We start from the raw sequence: 23099 nt of genomic DNA on the forward strand, positions 1-23099 counted from the left end.
ATGAATCTCTTGCCTAATTACATTGCAATCGATTTTGTTTTTACTATATTTGTTCTTCGAACTCTAGGGACACATTATGATATTGCAACATTTAAGAATTTTTTAAAAACTTTCCATGCACTGACGATATCCATCCCATCCAATAACTAATACCATGCCACAGAATCCAGCATACCCCTCAGGTGGTCAAAATTTTCTGCTTTGTAGACAGCATATAACCTTTTCTGAATGGAACATTCATAAACTTAGCCACTTCCCAAGTGAGTACTGCATGATCACTGTCACCAACTGGAGGCAGAATAATTATATTTTTAATTGAAACACCCTCTGACACTATAATCAAATCTAACACTCTTTGACCTCGAGTTCCTTCTGTCACATACTGCTTGAGGAATATAATAAATTTAGTTTAATCCTTTATCCAAGTGTGAGCAAACAAACTTTGCATCTGAAAATATCTTCAGGACTGAATATGGTGTTGTACTACCTTACCAGAATAAGGTAAGTGTTGTACTACCCTACCAGGGTAAGGTAGTACCACACTGGGTCACTCGTAGCAAAGGTGGACCAAGCTAACAACACTCTTATCCCAGTATCTCCCATAATGCAAAACACATCTCCTTGCAGATATGTATAATGTTATGCATTAAGGGATTGACCACTACCTAGACTAGTTTCGACCTTAATTGAGGTCTCTTCAGTGGGAGCCAGGCCCAGAGTTGGAGATACCAGGCAGAATCAATAGCGAGGACATCTTTACCTATAGGAGTTGCCAAAAGGTGTTACGCCTTTTTTTTTATTAAATTACTCTGGATTTGGAGAAAGATGTTGAAAGTTTATTTTTCACTTGGTTAGACTATAGTAAATTTAGTTTAATCCTTTATCCAAGTGTGAGCAAACAAAGCTTGCGCCTGAAAATATCTTTAGGACTGAAGATATTTTTAGGTGCAAACTTTGTTTGCTCACACTTGGATAAAGGATTAATTAAATTTATTATAGTCTAACCAAGTGAAAAATAAACTTTCAACTGCTTGAGGAAGTTGTCTTGCAACAGCTCAATAAATTCAGTTTCATTCTTCTCATGCGATTTCATAGCTACCCAAATCAATGTGTTCAGATAATTTAAGTCTCGCATTATGATTACTCTTTTCTAGCTCATCTTGTCTATTTGGTAACGCATTTCTTCATCATTAGCAACCGATCCACCAGGTCTGTAACAAAAACCCACTGTGTATTTAATCTTGTTAGACTCTACCTCACACCAGATGGCTTCAAACTCACTGCCACATGAAAAATTGTTACTAGCGTTGCAATCAGAGATTTCAACTGTAATTGGATTCAAGGCATTTGATATCATTAGCAGCACCCCTCCCCTCCTATCTTGTCTATCCTTCCTAAAAATACTGTACTCTTTGCACTCGATACCAGTTAGCATGTCTTCTTGTGATAGCCAAGTCTCACTAATGTGTACAACATGAGGTCCTAATATATTAACTAAGGCAACAAACTCTATTTTGTTTCTGATACCCCTAGAATTCGTGTACAGACATAATAAATGACCTGCATGCTCTTTTACATACACTTGTCTGTGGTCTGCATGGCACAGTTCGACAACTTGCAGATCTCTGTTCTTCTCTATTGCCTAATACCTGTAGACATGTTTGCACATGTCTGTGGATCTGATCCACACAAACACAAAGTCTAAATTGTTCTCTCCTCATAATTATAATTTAGTTTTCCTGACTCTCTGTGTTAGGTCTCATACCAGTTATTTGTTTTTCAAGACTCTTGATACCAAATGCATTCAGGTGACCATCCCTCTAATACAAATCTAATCTTCCCTCAAACTCACTCCACACATCCAAAAACTTGCATCGATTCCTTATACACAGCTAATGTATCGAATCATTTGTCATCATAGCCCTTTAGGGGCTACCATTTAGTATCTCCAGGCCAGACTTTGGTTGCATTTCTTCAGCCTTGTTTGTCTAGTGTTAGTGCCTGCATCCACAAATCACTGTTCTTGTGATCCCTGATGATGGCAACGCAATGTTGCTTAAATATAGGGAAGTATTAATAAGTTATTATGATTAATATTTTAATATACATGGTTATTTCTTGAAAAATAACAGTTATGAGCAGCCAAGGCCTCTCTCAGAAAGATCCTTCCTTCCCTTCTCATCCATCCTTTAGGATGGGTTGAGTCCCCTAAAGAGGGGTTTACAATGAATTAATGCAGCTGGCTCGTCACTCCTCTGCTGCATTCCCTAAGGGCAAGTATTTTATGGCTGTAATCTGTGTGTTCGTAGGGTCCGTTTTCCCTTGTTCTGAGGGACAAAAACCCCAAGTTTCCAGGTGAAAAAATGCTCTACCTCCAAATAAGACCAGCTAACTTACTTTCAGTCAAAAGAGACCAGATAAAGGTTCTTCACATCAAGGACAGGAATTGAACCCAGGTCTTTCTGACCTAAAGGCTTCATCTACACTGACTAAGCTGTGGAGGCTCATTCTACCAGAAAGACAAGCTGATAAATTAAATATCACAAAATATTCAAAGTTAGTATAAAATTTTTAAATGTTCGGTGAAAGTATCAAATAAAGGCGGAAACACTTCATCAGTGATACAACATTTAATATCTAAACATGCAATTATTTTGCAGAATGATGTTGGTTGCTCTATTCTCAAGCATATGTATTATTATGATGTTTCTGTGCAATATGGCGAGTCGATTTGAAGTTCTCCAAATTATGAAAACATCATCTAAATATCTCCATCAAATCACCAGCTTTGGGTTAATTTTGGAAAGGATGTCAGCTTCTAGTATTTCCATGAACAGATCAGTACAAGGAGGTGATAAGGGACTGCTCATGGCTAAGCCATCAAGTTGTTCATAAAATGTGTCATTCACTTTGAAATAATTCGATTTGAGGCAATGACGAAGAAGCTGAGCAGTGCCACGTGGATAGAGATTGTCTAGGATATTAATAACTTCTTCAACAGGTACGTTGGTAAATAATGAAACCATATCTAAGCTTATGAGGATGTCTGTTTTTAAAGTGGAGATGCCTTTTAATTTTTTAGTGAAATGCTTAGAATTCTTTATGAAGGCATCTGATTTTTTTATAATTTCCTTCAATAGAGGGGCTAGATGTTTAGGTAATAGATATGTAGGAGAATTTCTTCCATGAATGATCGGGCAGAGTAGAACTCCAAATTTGTGCACTTTTGAGGCACCATATAAGCATCACGTGTAGTGGGTTTAGAGATTTCAGACTTCATCGTAAGTATGAAGTCCAACTTGTCATGTTCTGTAATAGGTCATCCCTTATGCAGGCTTGGTGTCAACAAAACTTGCCAAACTCCTTAAGTCTTTCAAAATCAACCTGGTATACACCAGGTAGGTCTAGGGGAAGTGGTTGGTCTCTAGTGGAGCGGATAAGGGATGCCAATTTTCTATGTGGTCTGTAACAGGTGGGCAAGTCATGTTTTTTTAAAATTTTGTAATTTTTTCTGAGGTGCCTCGGATGTGGGGAATGGTGATGGATTTAGAGTAATCTTTTTTGTGAAGAGGAGGGGATGGTGGGTTGTGGATAACTGGGTTAAGTATTTTTTGGATTCTTTTGGAGGGGTAGCCATTGACTGAGAAAGTGTCATGGATGTGATTTAATTCAGTGGTTAGGGCTTAGGGCTTGATCATTTGAACAGATTATTTTTGCCCTGTTGAATAGTGTCTTAATAACTCCATATTGTTGTGGGGGGGGGGGGGTTATGGGATTATTGGTGAATGTATCTGCCTGTATGGGTGGGTTATCTATAAACTGAGAAAACCAAGGTTCCATCAGGATGGCGGGTGACTAGTGTGTCTAGGAAGGGGAGGTTATTGTTTTCCTCTTTTTCCAGGGTGAACTTGATTCTAGGGTGTTGGTTGTTTAAGTGTGTTAGGAAGGAGAGGAGTGAATCCGGGCCATGTGGCCAAATAGCGAACACATCATCAACGTAGCGAAGCCATATGGTAGGTTTTTGTGGGGCTGAGTTTAAGGCTTTCTCTTCAAAAGTCTCCATAAAGAAGTTAGCCAAGGGTGGAGAAAGTGGTGAACCCATGGCTGTCCCCTCTATCTGTTTGTAGAATTTTTCCTGCCAAATGAAATAGCCTGAGTTCATTGTAAACTGAAATAGGGCTGAGATATCAGGAGGAAATTTAGGCTTGGATTAGCTCTAAGGTTTCTTTGAGGGGGACATTCGTGAATAAGGAGGAGACGTCAAAACTGATCATTATGTCATTATGTTGGAGTGTAAGGTTTTCTATACTGGCTTTGAAGTGGGCTGAGTTTTTTATGTGTGATGGTGTGTTGCCAGTATAGTGTGAGAGCGCTTTGGCTAAATGCTTGGTTAGTTTGTAAGTGGGGGAATCAATGTCATCACACTATGGGACGTAATGGCACATTTTCTTTATGTATTTTTGGGAGCCCATATATGCGGGGGGGGGGGGTCTACAGTTATAGGGTTTCAGTCTGTTGGTAATCTCCACAGGCCAAGAAGTGACCTTCTTAAGGAGCCTATGGGGGTTTTCTAATTTGAGAGTTGGTGGGATTATATTCAATAGGGAGGTAAGTGGATCGATCTAATAGTAAAGCCTTGAGCTTACCTGTGTAGTCATTAAGATTGAGTACCACAGTGGCGTTCCCCTAATCCGCTTTGGTGATCACTACTTCTTTGTTTCTCTTCAATTCTTGTAGTGACTTGTATTCACTAATGGATAAGTTGGATTTTTGAGGCTTTGCTTTTGTGAGAACACAGGCTACATGATCTGATACCGTTGGCGATGTGGTTTGGAAGGTGGCGAATCCCGCGTTCAATTTGGATCATTAATTCCTCAGCCGGTAATTTCTTAGGAGCAATGGCGAAGTTGTGACCACGTGACAGAGCGTTGAGTGCTTCAGGCTTCAAGATAGCTGAAGAAAGGTTAACTACAGTGTTGGTTTGTAGTTTAGGTTTGGACGGCGAGTTCTTTATAGTTGTGACCACGTGACAGAGCGATCAGAACTTCAGCCCAAAGGCCAAGAACTACCAATATAGACCGCTAGGGGGCACCATCAGGACTTTAGGAAAACGTCAGCTTCCTAGCTTCGGTTTCCATTTGCTGTTATGTAGTACTTGTGTGAACTTGTCTTTGTAATAAGTTCCCAAGAAGATGGCAACGTGATGTTTGCCGAAATATCGGAAAGTATATATGAAAGTTCATTTAATTTATATTTCTAGTGTACGCTGTCAATTCCTTAATTATTAGTTATCATGTATAACCAGCGTATAAGCCTCTCAACAAGAAAAAAGTAGGAGGCGTTTGTTCACGTCTCCAACGTGAACACATAGGAGATTAGGATAAAAGCTCCATGCCCTATATAGAAGAGGATTTTCGATGCAGAAACTTCAAAGAAGCTGCTGTTGTACTCTGCTCTGGAGAAAATCTAGGAATGATTAAGAAATCAAGGAATGATTATGAAAGACATCTGGAAAGCCTAATAAGTTTGCTCAGCTTACCAGAATTTCATTTCACTAAAAACTATATAACGTGCTCAATAAACAATGACTGATACACTACATTCCATGCTTATGATGTTACGTGTCAGTTTAATTTATTTGACAGTGTTACTCCATGCACCTTTTTTACTAGCAAACGTTAGTTCCTTGTACCATTACACATGTCCTGAAGAAGCCAGACAGAACCACAGGTGAAACTTGTAGAGAATTCTTGTATATATTTTACAAAAATCTCTGGTTAACTAATAAAGCCAATTTAAAGTTCCAGTTTAATATTTAAGAAGTGACCAAATACAACACAGAGATGAAGAATAAAACTGATTTTGTGCATCGATTTATTACTATGGATCAGACTTGGCTTCACCATTACACACCAGAATCCAAATGGCAGTCAAAACAGTGGACAGAAGCCGGATGTTCAGTGCCAAAGAAGACAAACTGAGTTTGGTAGTTACATCAGCAGGAAAGGTCATGGCATTGTATTAGGGATGCTAAAGGCATTTTGTTTATTAATTATCTTGAAAAGGATAAAACAATAACCTGGGAATATTATTCCAATCTTTTAACCAGACTAGATGAAAAAATTTGTGAGAAAAGACCCAGTTTGCAGAAGAAAAAAAAAATCATCTTTCATCAGGAAAGATGATGCACATGCCAACAAAGGTTTTGGCAATGGGAAAATTAAGGGATCTGCACTATGAATTGTTGGAACATCTACTCTATTCCCCAGATTTATGTCCCTCTGACTTCATCTCTTCCCAAAACTAGAACTCTTCTTCGCTAGTCAGCATTTTTCTTCAAATCAAGAGGTGATTGCAGCTGTAGAGGGGTATTTTGAATATCTTAATGAGAACCACTACAGGGACAGGGATAATGGCACTGGAGAATCGCTGGAATAAAAGTATTAGTCTTAAGGGAGATTATGTTGAAAAATAAGAATAATTTGGAAATTATAAATTTGTTTTTTTCATTGTTAGGCCAAGAACTTTTCAGACCACCCTCATACTTTCATCTGTTATGAAAGTTTGGGAAAAATTACTCTTAATGGTTAAAAAATAAAACGGCAGAATTTCCATGCAACATAATCCAAAGCATGATCTAACACAACTTCATCATGAGAAATGGATTATCAGAGCAATATTTTATATTCTGTTAATCCATCTCTCAAATACCATACAGCTTCAAACAGTGTGGCATTGGCCTGTATTATTATTATTATTACTCATAATACTATCATTATTTGAGATTTCTACTCTGGATGGATTTAATTCCTCTGCAATCATTAACCAATATTTTCTCTCTCTCTCTCTCCCCCTCCTCCCATCCTATCCTGTCTTCACCGAATACACAATACCTGTCAGTCTGATTCCTATAAGGATATTATCATTTTCTTTAGCAAGATTTCACTAATGTGAATCATTTTTGGCACTCATCTTAATGGTATTAACCAAAAATTCATTACCATTATTCTTAATGCTTTTGGCTTTATTCAACACTGCATAATGAAATGAAATCATGTTACTATAAAGCTACTGTAAGACTGGTGATTGTTTTCCTGATTTGTTGAGTGCTAAAAACTTGTAAGAACAAAGCAAGTTAACACAGATGCCAAATGCAGAAACCTTCTTCCATCTGAGCAGAGGGATTGCAGTACTGTTACTTAAGATTTAAGTGAGGATAACTTGACATTGAAATATCCTCATTAAAGCATATTATTACACAATCAATAAGCGAATTAGAAAAAGTCGAGAAGTGATTAAAAAACTCAGATGGATAAGTAAAATGAACAGAAAATTGTACAAAACTGCTGAAGTAGGTTACCTAACAGTGTATGCTAACAACAATAATAAGGTAAGTCAATTAGAATCTAAAAATAAAGAAGTAACGTGGCATGATGATTTGATCATGAAATTTGGAATTCCTGAAGGAGTCATTACTTCAAGCTTCCCAGGAGCAAATATTAAAGATGAAAAAAAAGTGAGAGAGTGAAAATTGTTAGCTTACTGCCAATGTACAAGAGAAGTGAGTTAAGATATACTATGATGGTAAATGATTCAATGTGCATGTTGTGTGGAGGAAACGGATACGAGTTTTTATGTGTGGAGTGTGTTTGATAGCAGAAAGACCTTTAGAGATAGCTTGCACTTAAATGGATTCAGAATCTAAAAGCCTAGAGAAATTATTTACTGAGTTGACCTAATTGCAGAGAGAGAGAGAGAGTCAGGTTAGGGAGATTAGATCATCATGGGAGGAACAGTGTGAGAAGTAAACAGGGAGGAGAGAATGTGTGTGTAACTCGAGCTATGGTTAGCAAGCATGACAATTTTATGAATGTCACTGGGAATGGTTATGAATTGGTAAAGGGGTGGAAATGTGTGCTTTGGGTTCAGACTTTTTCGAGGGTATCTGTAGAGAGAAAAGAGCAAAGTGTCAAACTGGCTAAGTTGTCAGTTTGACACAAGGAGGTAATTTGTTATGTCCACACAAAAATGCTGGGAGCATCCAAAACAAAGTGTTAGAGCTCACTGCCTAGAGTTGAAGTTCTTGTGCTGATACTCTGTAATATCTGGTTTGCTTCTCTGATTTCTATATTGTCTTTTAAGTTGTAATTCATTCTGCAAATATAAATCTTTTCTGTCCCCTAAAACACCTCATATCAACATACCGCATACCATTTCATATGAATGGAATTGCATGCATTGGAGCTATTCATCTCAGCTCACCCATGTCATACTTTGGTAAAAGGATAAAAAAATTTTAACTCATTTCTTGAACATAGAGTAACAATTTAAAAAGGCTGTGTAAAAATAATCATATAGTTTCTTTATATTTTCATTATACTCTTGTTTAACGGATGTGCTTGGCCATCTCGTCTAAGTATATATATATTATTATTATTACTACCCCAAGATCTCATGGAGTCAAAGACTCATTTGGGAGGTCATTTTATCACACACACAGCTTATCATACCGCATTTTAAACACATTCAAACTCTTTGCAGACACCACATTCTCAGGCAAGGCATTCCAATCATTCACAACTCTACACGAAAAAACCTGCCTCTCACTCCCCTACTCAAATCCTCTTTATACAGTTTCCAGGGATGACCTCTGGTTCTCCCCTGATCTCCCACTATTTTCTGCAGAACCTCTCCAGCATTGATCCTATAACAACCCCTTAACAACTTGTAGGTCTCCATCATATCTCCCCTCTTCCTCCTGTCCACTAGACTCTGCAAATTACATCTTCTCAACCTTTCCTCCTACTTGACATTCCAGAGGTCAGAAACTACCTTAGTCAGTCTCCTTTGGACCCTTTCCAACATCTCTTCATCCTTCTGAAAACCCGATGACCAAATCTGGGCATAATAGTCCATGTGTGGCCTAATTAAAGCCTTATACAACGGAACAAGAATCTCCCTACTTCTACACATCAGTGTCCTCTGCTTCATTCCCAGACACCTTTGTGTTGGCTTTACAATTTTGGCGATGTGTAACCTAAATTTTAGATCATTATCCACTATCACCCCCCAGATCTCTTATTTCCTCTACCTCCAACAATATATTCTCACCAAGCATAAATTCTGCATCCCACCTTTGTTTTCCAAATTTTAAAACCTTACATTTTGCAACATTGAACTCACATCCCCATTTCCGTGCCCAATCACTCAATCTATTCAAATCTTCCTGTAAGGCCACAACATCTTCACTTCATGATTCTCCCAACTTTGCATCATCTGCAAACAACTGAACATCTCCATCCAAATCTTCACCTATATCATTAATATACAAGTTAAACAGCAATGGCCCTAAAACAGACCCCTCAGGCACTCCACTAGTGACTTTCCTTTTCCTGGATATCGCTCCCCCATACACAACTTGTTGATACCTATCAGATAGCCAGTCTCCAATCCAATGCACCAATCTAATATCCAACCCCATCTGCTCTAGTTTGACTGTCAACCTATCATGAGGTACTTGATCAAAAGCTTTTACAAAATCCAAGTATATTACTGTGTATCCTTTTCCTCTGTCCAAGGAAGCAATCACTTTATTGTAATAAGTAAGTAGATTACTAAAACATGACCTACCTTTAGCAAATCCATGCTGTCCATCAAAGATAATACCATTGTTATCAACCCAACTCTGGGTCCTTGTTCTCACAAGCTTCTCCAACAACTTAACCACAACACCTGACACACAGATAGGCCTATAGTTGATGCTTGAGTTCGATTATCTCTTTTATTAAGTGGCGCAATCTTGCCCTCCTTCCACTCCTTAGGAACTTGACCGAGTGCAAGACTCATATTAAAAAAATATGTCAAGGCAGATGTCAACTCCCTGGCACATTCTTTCAGAATACGTGGTGATATATTATCAAGTACCACAGCCTCATTAATATCTAGTTTACTCAACTCCCCATACACCTCTTGCTCACCTACAGTCAGTCTCTCCTAACAATCATCAACTGCTCTCAATCCTTCCATGAAGCACATTCACAAGATTGAAAGATCTTTATGAACTGCTCATTAAGTATCTCCACAACACATTCTGCATCAGCTGTCTTTATCTGATTTTCTCCAATCAATGTCATCCTTCCATAATTATTCTTTCTTTTGCTGGCTACATATCGAAAGAACTCCTTAGGATTCTTTTTGGCTTCATTAGACAACTGTGTTCATACCGCTCTTTAGCTACCCTCACCAACCAAGTCACCCTCCTTGCTTGGTCTTTGTAGACCTCATAGAATTGGTTATTTCCACTTCTCTTATGCTGCCTCCACAATGACCTTTTTTTCTGTATCGCATGCTTAATCTCTTTATTCGTCCATATACACCTACCATATTTAATCTTCTCACCCTTGGAATACATTTAGACATTGCATCTACTAGATAGTTTTTGAAAATCCCCCAAGCTACATTGATCTCTTTTCAGCTAATTCTTCATTCCATGCTACACCTGCAAGCTGTCTCCTGAGCTCTTCATAATCACCCCCCACCCCTTGTAGTTCCACATATACCCTTTTTTCACAGGGGTCCTTGCACTGCTGGCAACTACCCAGGTAATCACCTCATGGTCACTCTCACCAATTGGTGGATGATTTGACACCTCATTTACAATTACATCCTCTGATGAGATGACCAAATCCAAGACCCTCAATCCTCGTGTGCCCTCTGTTACATACTGTCTGAGGTAGTTATCCCTCAAAAACTCAAGAAACTCATTTTCTTTACTTCCAGTTGCTATCTCATCATTCCAGTCTATATTGCCATAATTTAAAATCACCCATAATGATCACCCTTTTCTTATTTACTTGGCTAATTTGATTGCACATTTCATTATCACCACCATCCACATTACCTGGTCTATAACAACATCCAACCAAGTATTTTATTCCATTCACCTCTATCTCACACCATACTGGCTCAAAACCACTGGCACTATTTCGCTCATGCATCTCCACTTTATATGGACATAACTCTTTCTCTATCATCAATAGCACTCCCCGTCCCCTTTTACCCCCTCTGTCCTCACGAAACACATCATACCCTTCCATCTCTATTCCTGTCAGGATGTCATCCTCTTCCAACCATGTCTCACTTATTCCAACAATCTTTGGGTGAACAGACGCAATTAGTGCAACCATTTCATCTGCCTTGTTTCTTATACTTCTGGCATTTGTATACAAACACAACAGCTCATTTCTGGATCTACAGCTAGTTCCACTGATACTATCACTCCCTCGATGTGATCTCTCCATGCTCAACTGGGGCCATTTCCCTTTCTGCTTCTTCATTTTAAAACCCTTTTCATTTCCAACTGTTTCCTCTTGATCCCTGGTCATCCCATTACTTTCCTGCCTACACATGCTTACCTCCTCTCGGAGCATCCACCTTTCTCGAGCTGTGTACCCTTGTCCACCCTGAGCCTCCTTGTTTCCCTGCTCCTCTTGCACACCCATTCTCTCATTTTCTATACTCATACCACTCACTTCCACATTCATAACCACCTCTTCAATCTCTCCTATCTTACTCTCCCGTTCTTCCACATCACTTCCCACTCGATCTGATTCATTCTCTCTATTCACTTCTCTACCTTCCAGCAGCAGTCTCTCCAAGCGACTCACACCATAACACTCAAATGCAGTCCACTGCTCCCATACAGCTCACTTCGTCCCTCAAACTCATTCCACACATTAACAAACTGTACTCCCATCTCCTCACACATTTCATTCATAATCCTTGCTCTCCGCCTCATTTCACCACAGTCATATCTAGGCAACACGCTAACTACCCTTCCTGTCACACTATTCTCCTTTATCCTTCTAAGCAGCGTCCTGATATCCATTCTGACACACTCCTTTGTCATCTCTCAAATCATTCGTACCTATTAATACTATTAACTCTTTTGCTCGCTCCTGCCTTATATCCAATGCCTCAATCACTCTACTCGTTTTAGCACCTGGAAAACATACCTTGTGCATTCTATCCTCCAGCACACCTTAAATAATGGAGTCACCATACAAAGCCACTCGTTCATCTTACGTTAACTCTTTCATTCCATCATTATTTATTTATACAGTCACATGCTTGAGTACTTATATATTTCTTTATATCCTAATATATCTTTCAAAGCTTTATATTAAAAATAAATTAAACCAATAGAATCTCAACAATTTTCTCTTATCATTCGGCTTCCTTAATTTATTAACGAAGGATATTATGTATAAAATAATTTTTTAAACACCTTTTCTGAAAAAATAAAATTAACAAGATTACTTGAGGATTTTAGTGATAATATACAACTTAATAAATAAGCTTCTGTGTACCAATGAGATTTTACTTTGATTTAATTAATATATATATATATTAAAACTTATAGCATATTATCTATCTCTGTATATATATATAGATATATATATATGTATCAAAATGATTAATTAACTACCTATCCATCTCACAGAAACATAAAAAATGTGTTTGGTTTGGTTACTAGCTAAGAGAAATAAATTTTGCACTTACATTTTCATTAGAAGACGAAGAGTAAGAAGACATTATAAGATCTTCCAGTCCACGACAACAGAGAGATAAATTATCTCTAAGTTGCATCATCCACAATATAGCACAGAGTTGTCTGAAGTGAGCAGTGGCAAGCTTTAAGCAGTTTTCACTCATCAAATCAAAATCACTATTTCTGATCAAGCTATGTAGTGGTTTGATTTTGTCCAAAGGAAGGCCCTAAATTATAAAGATCTGTAAATGAAGGACTACTGCATGAAAATTAGTCAACTCAATAAATACATAACAAATCACAATAAGTAATCAGTAACTAATAAATAATTAGAACACTAATCAGGAGTTATTTTATTATTATGTAGGAACAGCATGGAGAACAAAGCCTGATCAGTGAGGTCAAGCTAACCATTATTCACACAATGCAGTAACCCCCCCCCCGAGTTCATTTGCTGACAAAGCACTTATGACTGTCTCTGAAAAATCCATTGCAATTATTATAACAACTATCTACATAAAAAATCTGGTCCTTGCATCCTTGTTACCACATTCATACACATCTCCAAAGTATAACTCCTTATTTTATCCTGTCCTGCTGTGTACCTAAAAACATCTCCAGCATCAATTTCTATAGAATCTGAAGACTCATCCCGTGATGAGTCTTTGGACTCCACAGAGGCTTGAGAGCAATAAAAAAAAAAGCCTTCAGTTACTTATTTTTATCATCCCCTCTTTTTTGCCTATGAGATAAATCATGCAACAATCTACTTACATGGAGAGCATTCTACAGCCTTGTCACCATTTTGATCACTTACCCCTGGCCTGCTCAATTAATTCCTTCTCTCCAAGAAACCAATCTGTCCTTATTACTATTATTATTATTATTAAACAAGACCTCATGGAGTCAAAGACTCATCTAGGAGGTCCTTTTATCTCACACACATCTCATCATACCGGGTCTTAAACACATTCAAACTCCTTGCAGACACCACACTCTCAGGCAAGGCATTCCAATCATTCACAACTCTGCACGAAAAAAACCTGCCTCTCACTCCCCTACTCACACCCTCTTTATACAGTTTCCAGGTATGACCTCTGGTTCTCCCCTGATCTCCCACTATTCTCTGTAGAACTTCTCCACCATTGATCCTATAACAACCCCTTACCAACTTGTAGGTCTCTATCATATCTCCCCTCTTCCTTCCCTCCACTAGACTCTGCAAATTACATCTTTTCAATCTTTCCTCATACTCGACATTCCAGAGGTCAGAGACTACCTTAGTCAGTCTCGCCTTTGGACCCTTTCCAACATCTCTTCATCCTTCTGAAAACCAGGTGACCAAATCTGGGCACAATAGTCCATGTGTGGCCTAATCAAAGCCTTATACAATGGAACAAGAATCTCCCTACTTCTACATGTCAGTGTTCTCCTCATCATTCCCAGAAGTCTTTGTGTTGTCTTCACAATTTTGGCGATGTGTCCCCTAAATTTTAGATCCTTATCCACTATCACTCCCAGATCTCTTATTTCCTCTACTTCCAACAATATATTCTCACCAAGCATAAATTCTGCATCCCATCTTTGTTTTCCAAATTTTAAAACCTTACATTTTGCAACATTGAACTCACATCCCCATTTGCTTGCCCAAGCACTCAATTTATTCAAGTCTTCTTGCAAGGCCACAACATCTTCACTACTCTTTATGGTTCGTCCCAACTTTGCATCATCTGCAAACAACTGAATATCTCCATCCAAATCTTCGCCAATATCATTAATATACAAGTTAAATAGTAATGGCCCTAAAACAGATCCCTGAGGCATTCCACTAGTGACTTTCCTTTTCCTGGATATTGCACCCCCATACACAACTTGTTGATACCTATCAGATAGCCAGTCTCCAATCCAATGCACTAATCTAATATCCAACCCCATCTGCTCTAGTTTGACTGTCAACTTGTCATGAGGTACTCTATCAAAAGCTTTTGCAAAATCCAAGTATATTACTGTGTATCCTTCTCCTCTGTCCAAGGAAGTAGTCACTTTATTGTAATAAGTAAGTAGATTACTAAAACATGACCTCCCTTTAGCAAATCCATGCTGTCCATCAAAGATTATACAATTGTTGTCAACCCAACTCTGGATCCTAGTTCTCACAAGCTTCTCCAACAACTTAACCACAACACCTGACACACAGATAGGCCTATAGTTTGATGCTTGAGTTCGATCACCTCCTTTATGAAGTGGCACAATCTTGCCCTCCCTCCACTCTTTAGGGACTTGACCAAGTGCAAGACTCGTATTAAAAAAATATGTCAAGGCAGGTGTCAACTCTCTGGCACATTCCTTCAGAATACGCGGTGATATATTATCAAGTCCCACAGCCTTATTTACATCTAGTTTACTCAACTCCCCAAACACCTCTTGCTCACTTACAGTCAGTCTCTCCTCCCCATCATCAACTGCTCTTAATCTCTCCATGAAGTCACATTCACAAGATTGAAAGATCTTTATGAACTGCTCATTAAGTATCTCCACCACACATTCTGCAACAGCTGTCTTTATACCATTTCCTCCAATCAATGTCATCCTTCCATAATCATTCTTTCTTTTGCTGGCTACATATCGAAAGAACTCCCTAGGATTCTTTTTAGCTTCATTAGCTAACTGCTGTTCATACCTCTCTTTAGCTACTCTCACCAACCAAGTCACTCTCCTTGCCTGGTCTTTGTAGAACTCATGAAATTGGTTACTTCCATTTCTCTTATGCTGCCTCCACAATGCCCTTTTTCTCTGTATTGCATGCTTAATCTCTTTATTCATCCATCTCACACCTAACTTATTTAACCTTCTCACCTGTGGTATACATTTAGACATTGCATCCACTAAATATTTTTTGAAAATCCCCCAAGCTGCATTGATCTCTTTTCCAGCTAACTCCTCATTCCATGCTACACCTGCAAGCTGTCTCCTGAACTCTTCATAATCACCCCCCTTGTAGTTCCACATATACCCTTTTTTCACAGGGGTCCTTGCACTGCTGGCAACCACCCAAGTAATCACCTCATGGTCACTTTCACCAATTGGTGGATGATTTGATACCTCATTGATAATTATATCCTCCGATGAGATGACCAAATCCAAGACCCTTAATCCTCTTGTGCCCTCTGTTGCATACTGTCTGAGGTAGTTATCCCTCAAAAACTCAAGAAACTCATTTTCTTTACTTCCAGTTGCTATCTCTTCATTCCAGTCTATATAGCCATAATTAAAATCACCCATAATAATCACCCTTTTCTTATTTGCTTGGCTTATTTGACTATACATTTCACTATCACCACCATCCACATTACCAGGTCTATAACAACATCCCACCAAGTATTTGATTCTATTCACCTCTATCTCACACCATACTGCCTCAAAACCACTGGCCCCATTTCCCTCTTGCATCTCTACCTTGTATGGACATAACTCTTTCTCTATCATCATTAGCACTCCCCCTCCCTTTTTATCCCTTCTATCCTCACGAAACACATCATACCTTTCCATCTCTATTCCTGTCAGGATGTCATCCTCATCTAACCATGTCTCACTTATTCCGACAATCTCTGGGTGCACAGACGCAATTAGTGCAACCATTTCATCTGCCTTGTTTCTTATACTTCTAGCATTGGTATACAAACACAACAACTCATTTCTGGATCTACAGCTAGTTCCACTGATACCACTCACTCGATGTGATCTCTCCATGCTGGACTGGGGCCATTTCCTTTTCTGCTTCTTCATTTTAGAACCCTTTGCAATTCCATCTGTTTCCTTTTGATCCCTGATCATCCCATTACTTTCCTGCGTACACATTCTCTCACCTCCTCTTGGAGCATCCACCTTTCTCACGCTGTGTATCCCTGTCCACCCTGAGCCTCGCCGTTTCCCTGCTCCTCTTGCACACCCATTCTCTCATTTTCTATACTCATACCACTCACTTTCACATTCATTTCCACTCCTTCAATCTCTCCTGCTCTTCCACATCACTCCCCTCTCGATATGATTCATTCTCTCTATTCACTTCTCTACCTTCCAGCAGCAGTCTCTCCAAGCGACTCACACCATAACCACTCAAATGCAGTCCATCGCTCCCATACAGCTCACTTCGTCCCTCAAACTCATTCCACATATTAACAAACTGTACTCCCATCTCCTCACACATTTCAGCCAGAATATCATTCATAATCCTTGCTCTCCGCCTCATTTCACCACAATCATACCTAGGCAACACACTGACCACCCTTCCTGTCACACTATTCTCCTTTATCTTTCCAAGCAGTCTCCTGACATTCATTTTGACATGCTCTTTGTTCTCTCTCAAATCATTCGTACCAATTAATACAATTAACTCTTTTGCTCGTTCCCGCCTCATATTCAATGCCTCAATCACTCTACTCATTTTACCGCCTGGAAAACATACCTTGTGCATTTTATCCTCTAGCACACCTTTAATAATGGAGTCGCCATACAACGCCACTCGCTCATCTTTTGTTATCTCTTTCATGCCATCATGATTTATTTTAATAGTTTTGACCTGAATTCTCTTAATTTCATTCCGCATCCATTTCATTTCTTGCTTCATCTAATCCAATTCACCTTCTGAACCTCGCCACACATTCACTCTATCATTAAATCTTTCTAACTTTCTAACTCTCGACCCCCTCTTATGTGCCATATATTTCCATAGGTGTCCAGTTATCAATGCATTAGAAATAGGGAGAAAATATTTTCCTTGTCTCTACTCATTGGTGTATTTCTTAACATATGACCAACAGTTTCAACTATTATCTCCACTTCTGTAAAATGACCTTGAACTTTAACTCTCTGTCCACTATCACCACCATATCTGTAGCTGCATCAGTTTCTTTCAGTCTGTTTCCATCCATATAATCTGCCAGGTGAAGTATAAGGGGAGTAATTAAGGCTATAAGAATACTGGCAATACACTGGTTTTTCTGTATACAAATGCTAGGGGCATTAGAAATAAAGGGAATAAGTTTGTTGCACTGATTGTTTCAGCCTCACCAAAGGTTGCTGGTATCAGTAAAACTTGGTTAACTGAGGAGGATGTCTCTAACAGGGATAGAAATCAAAGGGTATAACATATTTTGGCAGGATAAATGTTGTGGTGGAGTGTTACTCATGATAAGAGATGAATTGTGACTTCTTATGGAGAATCTCAGTGGAGATATAATACTTTTAAGGCTTTGAGAGTACACTATGGTGAAAAAGTATCTGGACAACATATGTGCCATGCAAATTTCAGTTCATACCACATGCAATATTAAGTGAGTGTCTGCATAAGTTTGGTAATAAAAGGTGGGATGTGCTGCATGTATTGCACTGTACTCGATATCAAGATGCCACATTCAACTGAAATATCAAACTTCCAACATGGAATAGTAGCTGTGTGTCATATCAGTGGTGTTTCTGAACATTGCTACCTGTCTCAGTATAGTGAAATCCACAGTTGATTGTGTTTCATAGATGGAAAGTTGATAGTGCTACCACAGTAGGAAACTGCCCTGGGAGGGCACCAACGTTGACTACAAGGTCTGCCACTGATGACTTGCAAGATTCTGAGACAGTGCTCGTTGAGCTCAGTTAGTGAGATCAACAAGCACTGTCAGCACTGGAGGGTCGGTGCTGTCAGTCACATTATTCCTGCACCACAGATGATTGGAAAGGAGTTGTTTAGAGTGATGAATTATGCTTCTAAATGTTTCACTCCGATGGTCATGTTTGGATCTGGAGATTACTCAGGGAATGGTTCTGACATGACAGAATCATTCCAACTGTCAAGTTTGGTGAAGGTTAGGTAAGGTAAGGTAAGGTAAGATACAGCCGGTCTGGATCCACTCTCCAGCCAAAAGGCTGCGGGTTCGATTCCCGTCATGGGCATGGATGTTTGTGATTGTCTGTGATGTTAGTGGTGGTCGGCAGTAGATGGCGTTGGTGTAGATGATGAACGTAATTGTTGTTGGTGAAGACGAAGAGTTGCAGAATAGGTGCCCTCCCTTGATGGGTCTTTGGACTCCCTGGAGGTGTTATGTAATAATAATAATAATATTGCAAAGGTTGTGAAAACATCTCAGAGAACTGGGGTAATGTTGAGGAGAACATTGACCCCAAGAGATAAAAGTGTACTAGTCATATTTTTTAAAGTTTTGATCAGACCACATCTGGATTTCTGTGCACAGATCTGGTCAGAGGGATGAAAGGGATAAAGTAATCTTGGAGGGTGTACAGAGACAGATAAAAAAATTGATATCAGGACTGTACAATGTTGATTGTGAAGACAAACTGAGGGCATGAAGACTGCAGAGTTTGGTGGTTACAAGGCAAAGGTGGTTTTTGATTGAGACATTTAAGCTATTGACGGTTATTATTGTGTAACATTGAGATTTTCCATATGGTAGAAAGACAGGAAGAAGCAAGGACAAGGGGCCATCCCTAGAATAAGCAAAAGGGAGTGGTGATTAAAAGGGTAAGAAGTAAGTTTATTGCATGGAGAGTGGTAGAGTATTGAATGCCTTATCTGAGAGGGCGGTGAACGTGCAGACAGTGGATAAGTTTAAGGAGCGGAATTTGTGTTGACTCCCCACAATGAGTCATGTGACTTCATGCAGGTTAGAAAAAAAATAATAATATAACATAGCTGGTAGTCTTTCACTTCAAAGTGCATAATTTATGTACATACTTTAAAACAATGGCCGATTAATATCCTTTTTCCAAATTGTTAGCCTAATCAAACCCTACTGCTGGATCTCGATATCACATTTATGTATTCTTGCTTCTATTAATTTATTTAAATCCTTTTATTTACTGATCATACTTCCCAGCTTAGGATTATCATAGAACAACTGGATATCAAACCCTCAAAACAAATAATATCATTAACATACCAGTTAAATAAGAGTGGTCCCTATAGCATCGCACTGCTTTATGTGCTTTCTTCCTAGATGATGAATGATAAAGGCTCAACAAAATCCTACTCACCACAACTAAAATGCACTACCTGCCCCCCCCTCCACACACACACACACACCATTTTTTTACACGATGGTTCACAAAGTCAATAGGAGATCCATAAAGTGATTAATGGTGCTCTATTATTGTTTGCAGAACAATTCCTCTGTATGAGAGGCTTTAACAAGTATCTCTATGCCACCTTGTGAAGTTCCTGCACACTGATGTTTTCAATCGCTGTTGAAATGTTGATTTTTAGTTCATCCAGTGTATGCGAGGATTAATCCAATAAACAACTCCTTTGAGATACTCCCAAAGGAAAATATCTGGGCATGATAAATCTGGTAATCTTGGAGGCCACAATTCTTTCGAGATGAAGCGGTGTCAACGAAAAATTCTTGCAAAATATGTATGGTACAATTCCATGTGTGGCATGTGGCACTGTCTGTCTTGCTGGAACCAACAATGAAATTCGCTGACATCAAGGAGTGCCTCGCACTGTGATGAGGTCTTGATATAATCTGACTGTACGATGCATGATGTTGCACACCAAACTCCAATTTTTTTGAGAATGCAAAACATTTTCATGAAACGACGGTGAATCAGTGGATTTAAGGCCTTGTCACTGAAGAAAACTGGATCAAGCATCTGTATACCACGTTCTTCACCATCAGAAGATTATTCGTTAGTCTTTATATGGTTCCTTCAGTTCATGGACTGAGTGCACACAATACAGATGAAGGTGTAACCATCTTGCAGCTTTCTGAGCACTACCATACGACATTGATGAATGCATGGCAAATTTTCTGAGGCTTTTTGTTGGGGATTGCTGCAGTGCTCTCTTCACTTCATTCCTTTTTATCGTCAGTCAAAATGGAGGGTGGTCTTCTGGAGTGATTCCTATCTGCAACAGATCCAGTTTCCTGAAAACACTGCACTAATCTCATTATCGTCAGCTTCTGAGGGCCTGCCGTACATGAATATTTCTCACGAAATTCCTCACCAACACATGCACAAGAACGATTAGCAAAATAACTTTCCAAAATGAAAACTTGCAGCTGGGGTAAAGACACTGCAGTTCCACAATGAACAAAGTTACAATGAGAACAACCTGTTTAACTCACAGTGAACTCAGCATCTCCAGTAGTTTGTAATAACATGATGATGACATCTAGTGGTGTAAGGAAAGATTATAACAATTTGGAAACAAATTCAAACTTCCGGCTGCACAACTTTATGATTGCCCTGTATTAAGAATAGGAAGAATCATAAACACAAAACTGACTTTTCAAAAATAATGTGTTTGTCAATGGAATGGCCCTTTATGTTATGTATATTCTTCTGTGATTTCTTAAATTAAAAAAAAAAAAAGATTTTCTTTAGAAAATTATTAACTTTTTATTAAATATTCTGTTTTATCCAGTCTGCAGTTACTCGGCATGGGCTAGTAGGCAAGCATATTTGTCAAGCCTTATGCATGACCATATACCACACTGCTGTCTGTGTATCATATTCACCAGCTTCATATTCATCCCCACTTACTCCAGTTAACATAACAGATTTCCATGCAGTATCATTGACAAACTAGATGTTCTCATTTTAGGAAAGCATCTCTCCTACATGTTTCTTCTAAATGGACCAAATGGCCCAACATTAAACAATATCTAAAAAAAGTCATGCTGCATATTAGAGAGAAGATCATTGCTTTCTAAATATAAACAAGTCTGGCACTTGCTATATCTTAGAGTCTTTAGATCTGCAGTATCTTACAAACACAGCTGGTCACAGTGATAGGTCAATTTATATTAAATTATTTCCATAATTAGATCCAATACTGAAGCCAGTATTTTTCAAGCATTCCAATTATATTTTTTCCATTATGTTAAAAGTGTTCTAATTAATGAAAATTCTGAATATGATTCAGAAATATCAAGAGATGAAAAAGTTGATATCATTCCTTTATTGTTTGATAAAGGAATTTTGATAAAAGGTGAGACTGTTGGGAAATCATAATGATGAAAAGAAAAACAGAAGTAAATTATATAAAAGTTGTTTAATTTTTTTATAAATTAAATTTGCAAAGAAATTATATTCTTGTCTAATTTTTTATCCAAGTGCAAGTAAAGTTTGTGTGTGAAATATCTTTACGACTAAGCTACTTGTACGTAGAAGCTAATGATGTCACATTAATTGTCTTAGTATCCCATAATGAAACGTACACATCTTTTAGGATGTGTATAATGCTACACATTATGGGAAGGGCCATTACCCAGACCGGTTTCAATCTTTGTCTCATCAGTGGGAGCCAGACCAAGAAGAGATAGCAAGACTAAATAATGCAGAACTGATATTTCCCATATACAAGCAGTGAAATGGGTTTATCACCTTATTAAAATATTCTGGATTAGAGATAGTTGGAGAAACCGATCTAGTAGTGGTCTTTCCCATAATACATTATACAAGGATGTGTGCTTTGCAATATGGAACACTAAGGAAATAAATGTGAAGCCAGCTTCTACATAAACGTAAAGTAGTTGGGAAGATATTTCACATGCCAACTTTGTTTGCTTGCACTTGAATAAAGGAACAACAATATAAATTCTTAGCAAGGTTAACTTAAAGGAGTAAATTATGGTGGCATTTTGACAGTATCACCTCTCCTCTGCTAGTGTATCCCCATGCAGTTGAGAGTAGAATCAGCTGAAGTAAAACACTAATGATGAAATTATTATTTATTTTAATAAACCACTGTTAAAAAGAACTGATGATCCATAAGTATGGGAAAAAAAATGGAAAACGATGAAAAAAAAAAAAAACTTTAAATAATTGATTTTCCTATATCACAATTCATCATGACTTCATTTCAGTTAATAAATCCATAATTATTCTGGTAGTATAATGTTGGAGGTGGAGGAAATAAGAGATCTTGGGGTAATGGGGGGACAAGGAACTTAAATTTAGAGTACATATTGTCAAAATTGTGAGGATAACACAACGAATTCTGGCAATGATGCAGAGGACACTGACTTGTAGAAGTAAGGGGATTCTTGCTCCAATCTATAAAGCTCTCATAAGGCCACATATGGACTACTGTGCACATATTTGATCATCTCATTTTTGAAAAGTATGAAGAGATGCTGGAGAAGGTCCAGAGGTGATTGACAAAAATAGTTTCTGATCTCTGGAATGTTGAATATGAAGAAAGGTTGAGCTGATGTAATTTGCAGATTCTAGTGGATAGGAGGAAGAGGGGATGGTATGATAGAGATATACAAATTTGTAAGGGGTTATTATAGGATTAACATTGAAGTGGCTTTTCATAAAATGGTGTGAGATTGGGGAAGAACAAGAGGCCATCCCTGGAAGCTGTATAAGGAGGGTCTGAGCAAGAGAGTGAGAATCAGTTTTTTTGCATGGAGAGTTGTGAATCATTGGAATGCATTGCCTGAAAGCACGGCATCTGCAGAAAATTAAATGTGTTTAAGGCACAGTGCTTTTGTTCTGACAAAAGAGACCTCTTAGATAAGTTCTGTGA

The 23099-nt window shown here is 38.4% G+C and overlaps 1 protein-coding gene across 1 annotated transcript in view; it reads right to left on the reverse strand.

The window, feature by feature from the left end:
* The window catches only part of LOC150096475 (ciliogenesis and planar polarity effector 1-like), a 614243-nt gene that overhangs the window by 165335 nt on the left and 425809 nt on the right, over window positions 1-23099 (reverse strand). Inside the window, exon 15 of the mRNA XM_090408080.1 lies at window positions 12562-12777. Within this exon, the coding sequence (XP_090264206.1) occupies window positions 12562-12777 (216 nt within the window). The remainder of the gene's footprint in view (window positions 1-12561; window positions 12778-23099) is intronic.

The sequence above is a fragment of the Typopeltis vanoorti genome, chromosome 18, assembly GCF_054136105.1.
Source record: "Typopeltis vanoorti isolate ZY-2024b chromosome 18, IOZ_Tvanoo_1.0, whole genome shotgun sequence".
In the NCBI taxonomy this organism is placed as follows: Eukaryota; Metazoa; Arthropoda; class Arachnida; order Uropygi; family Thelyphonidae; genus Typopeltis; species Typopeltis vanoorti.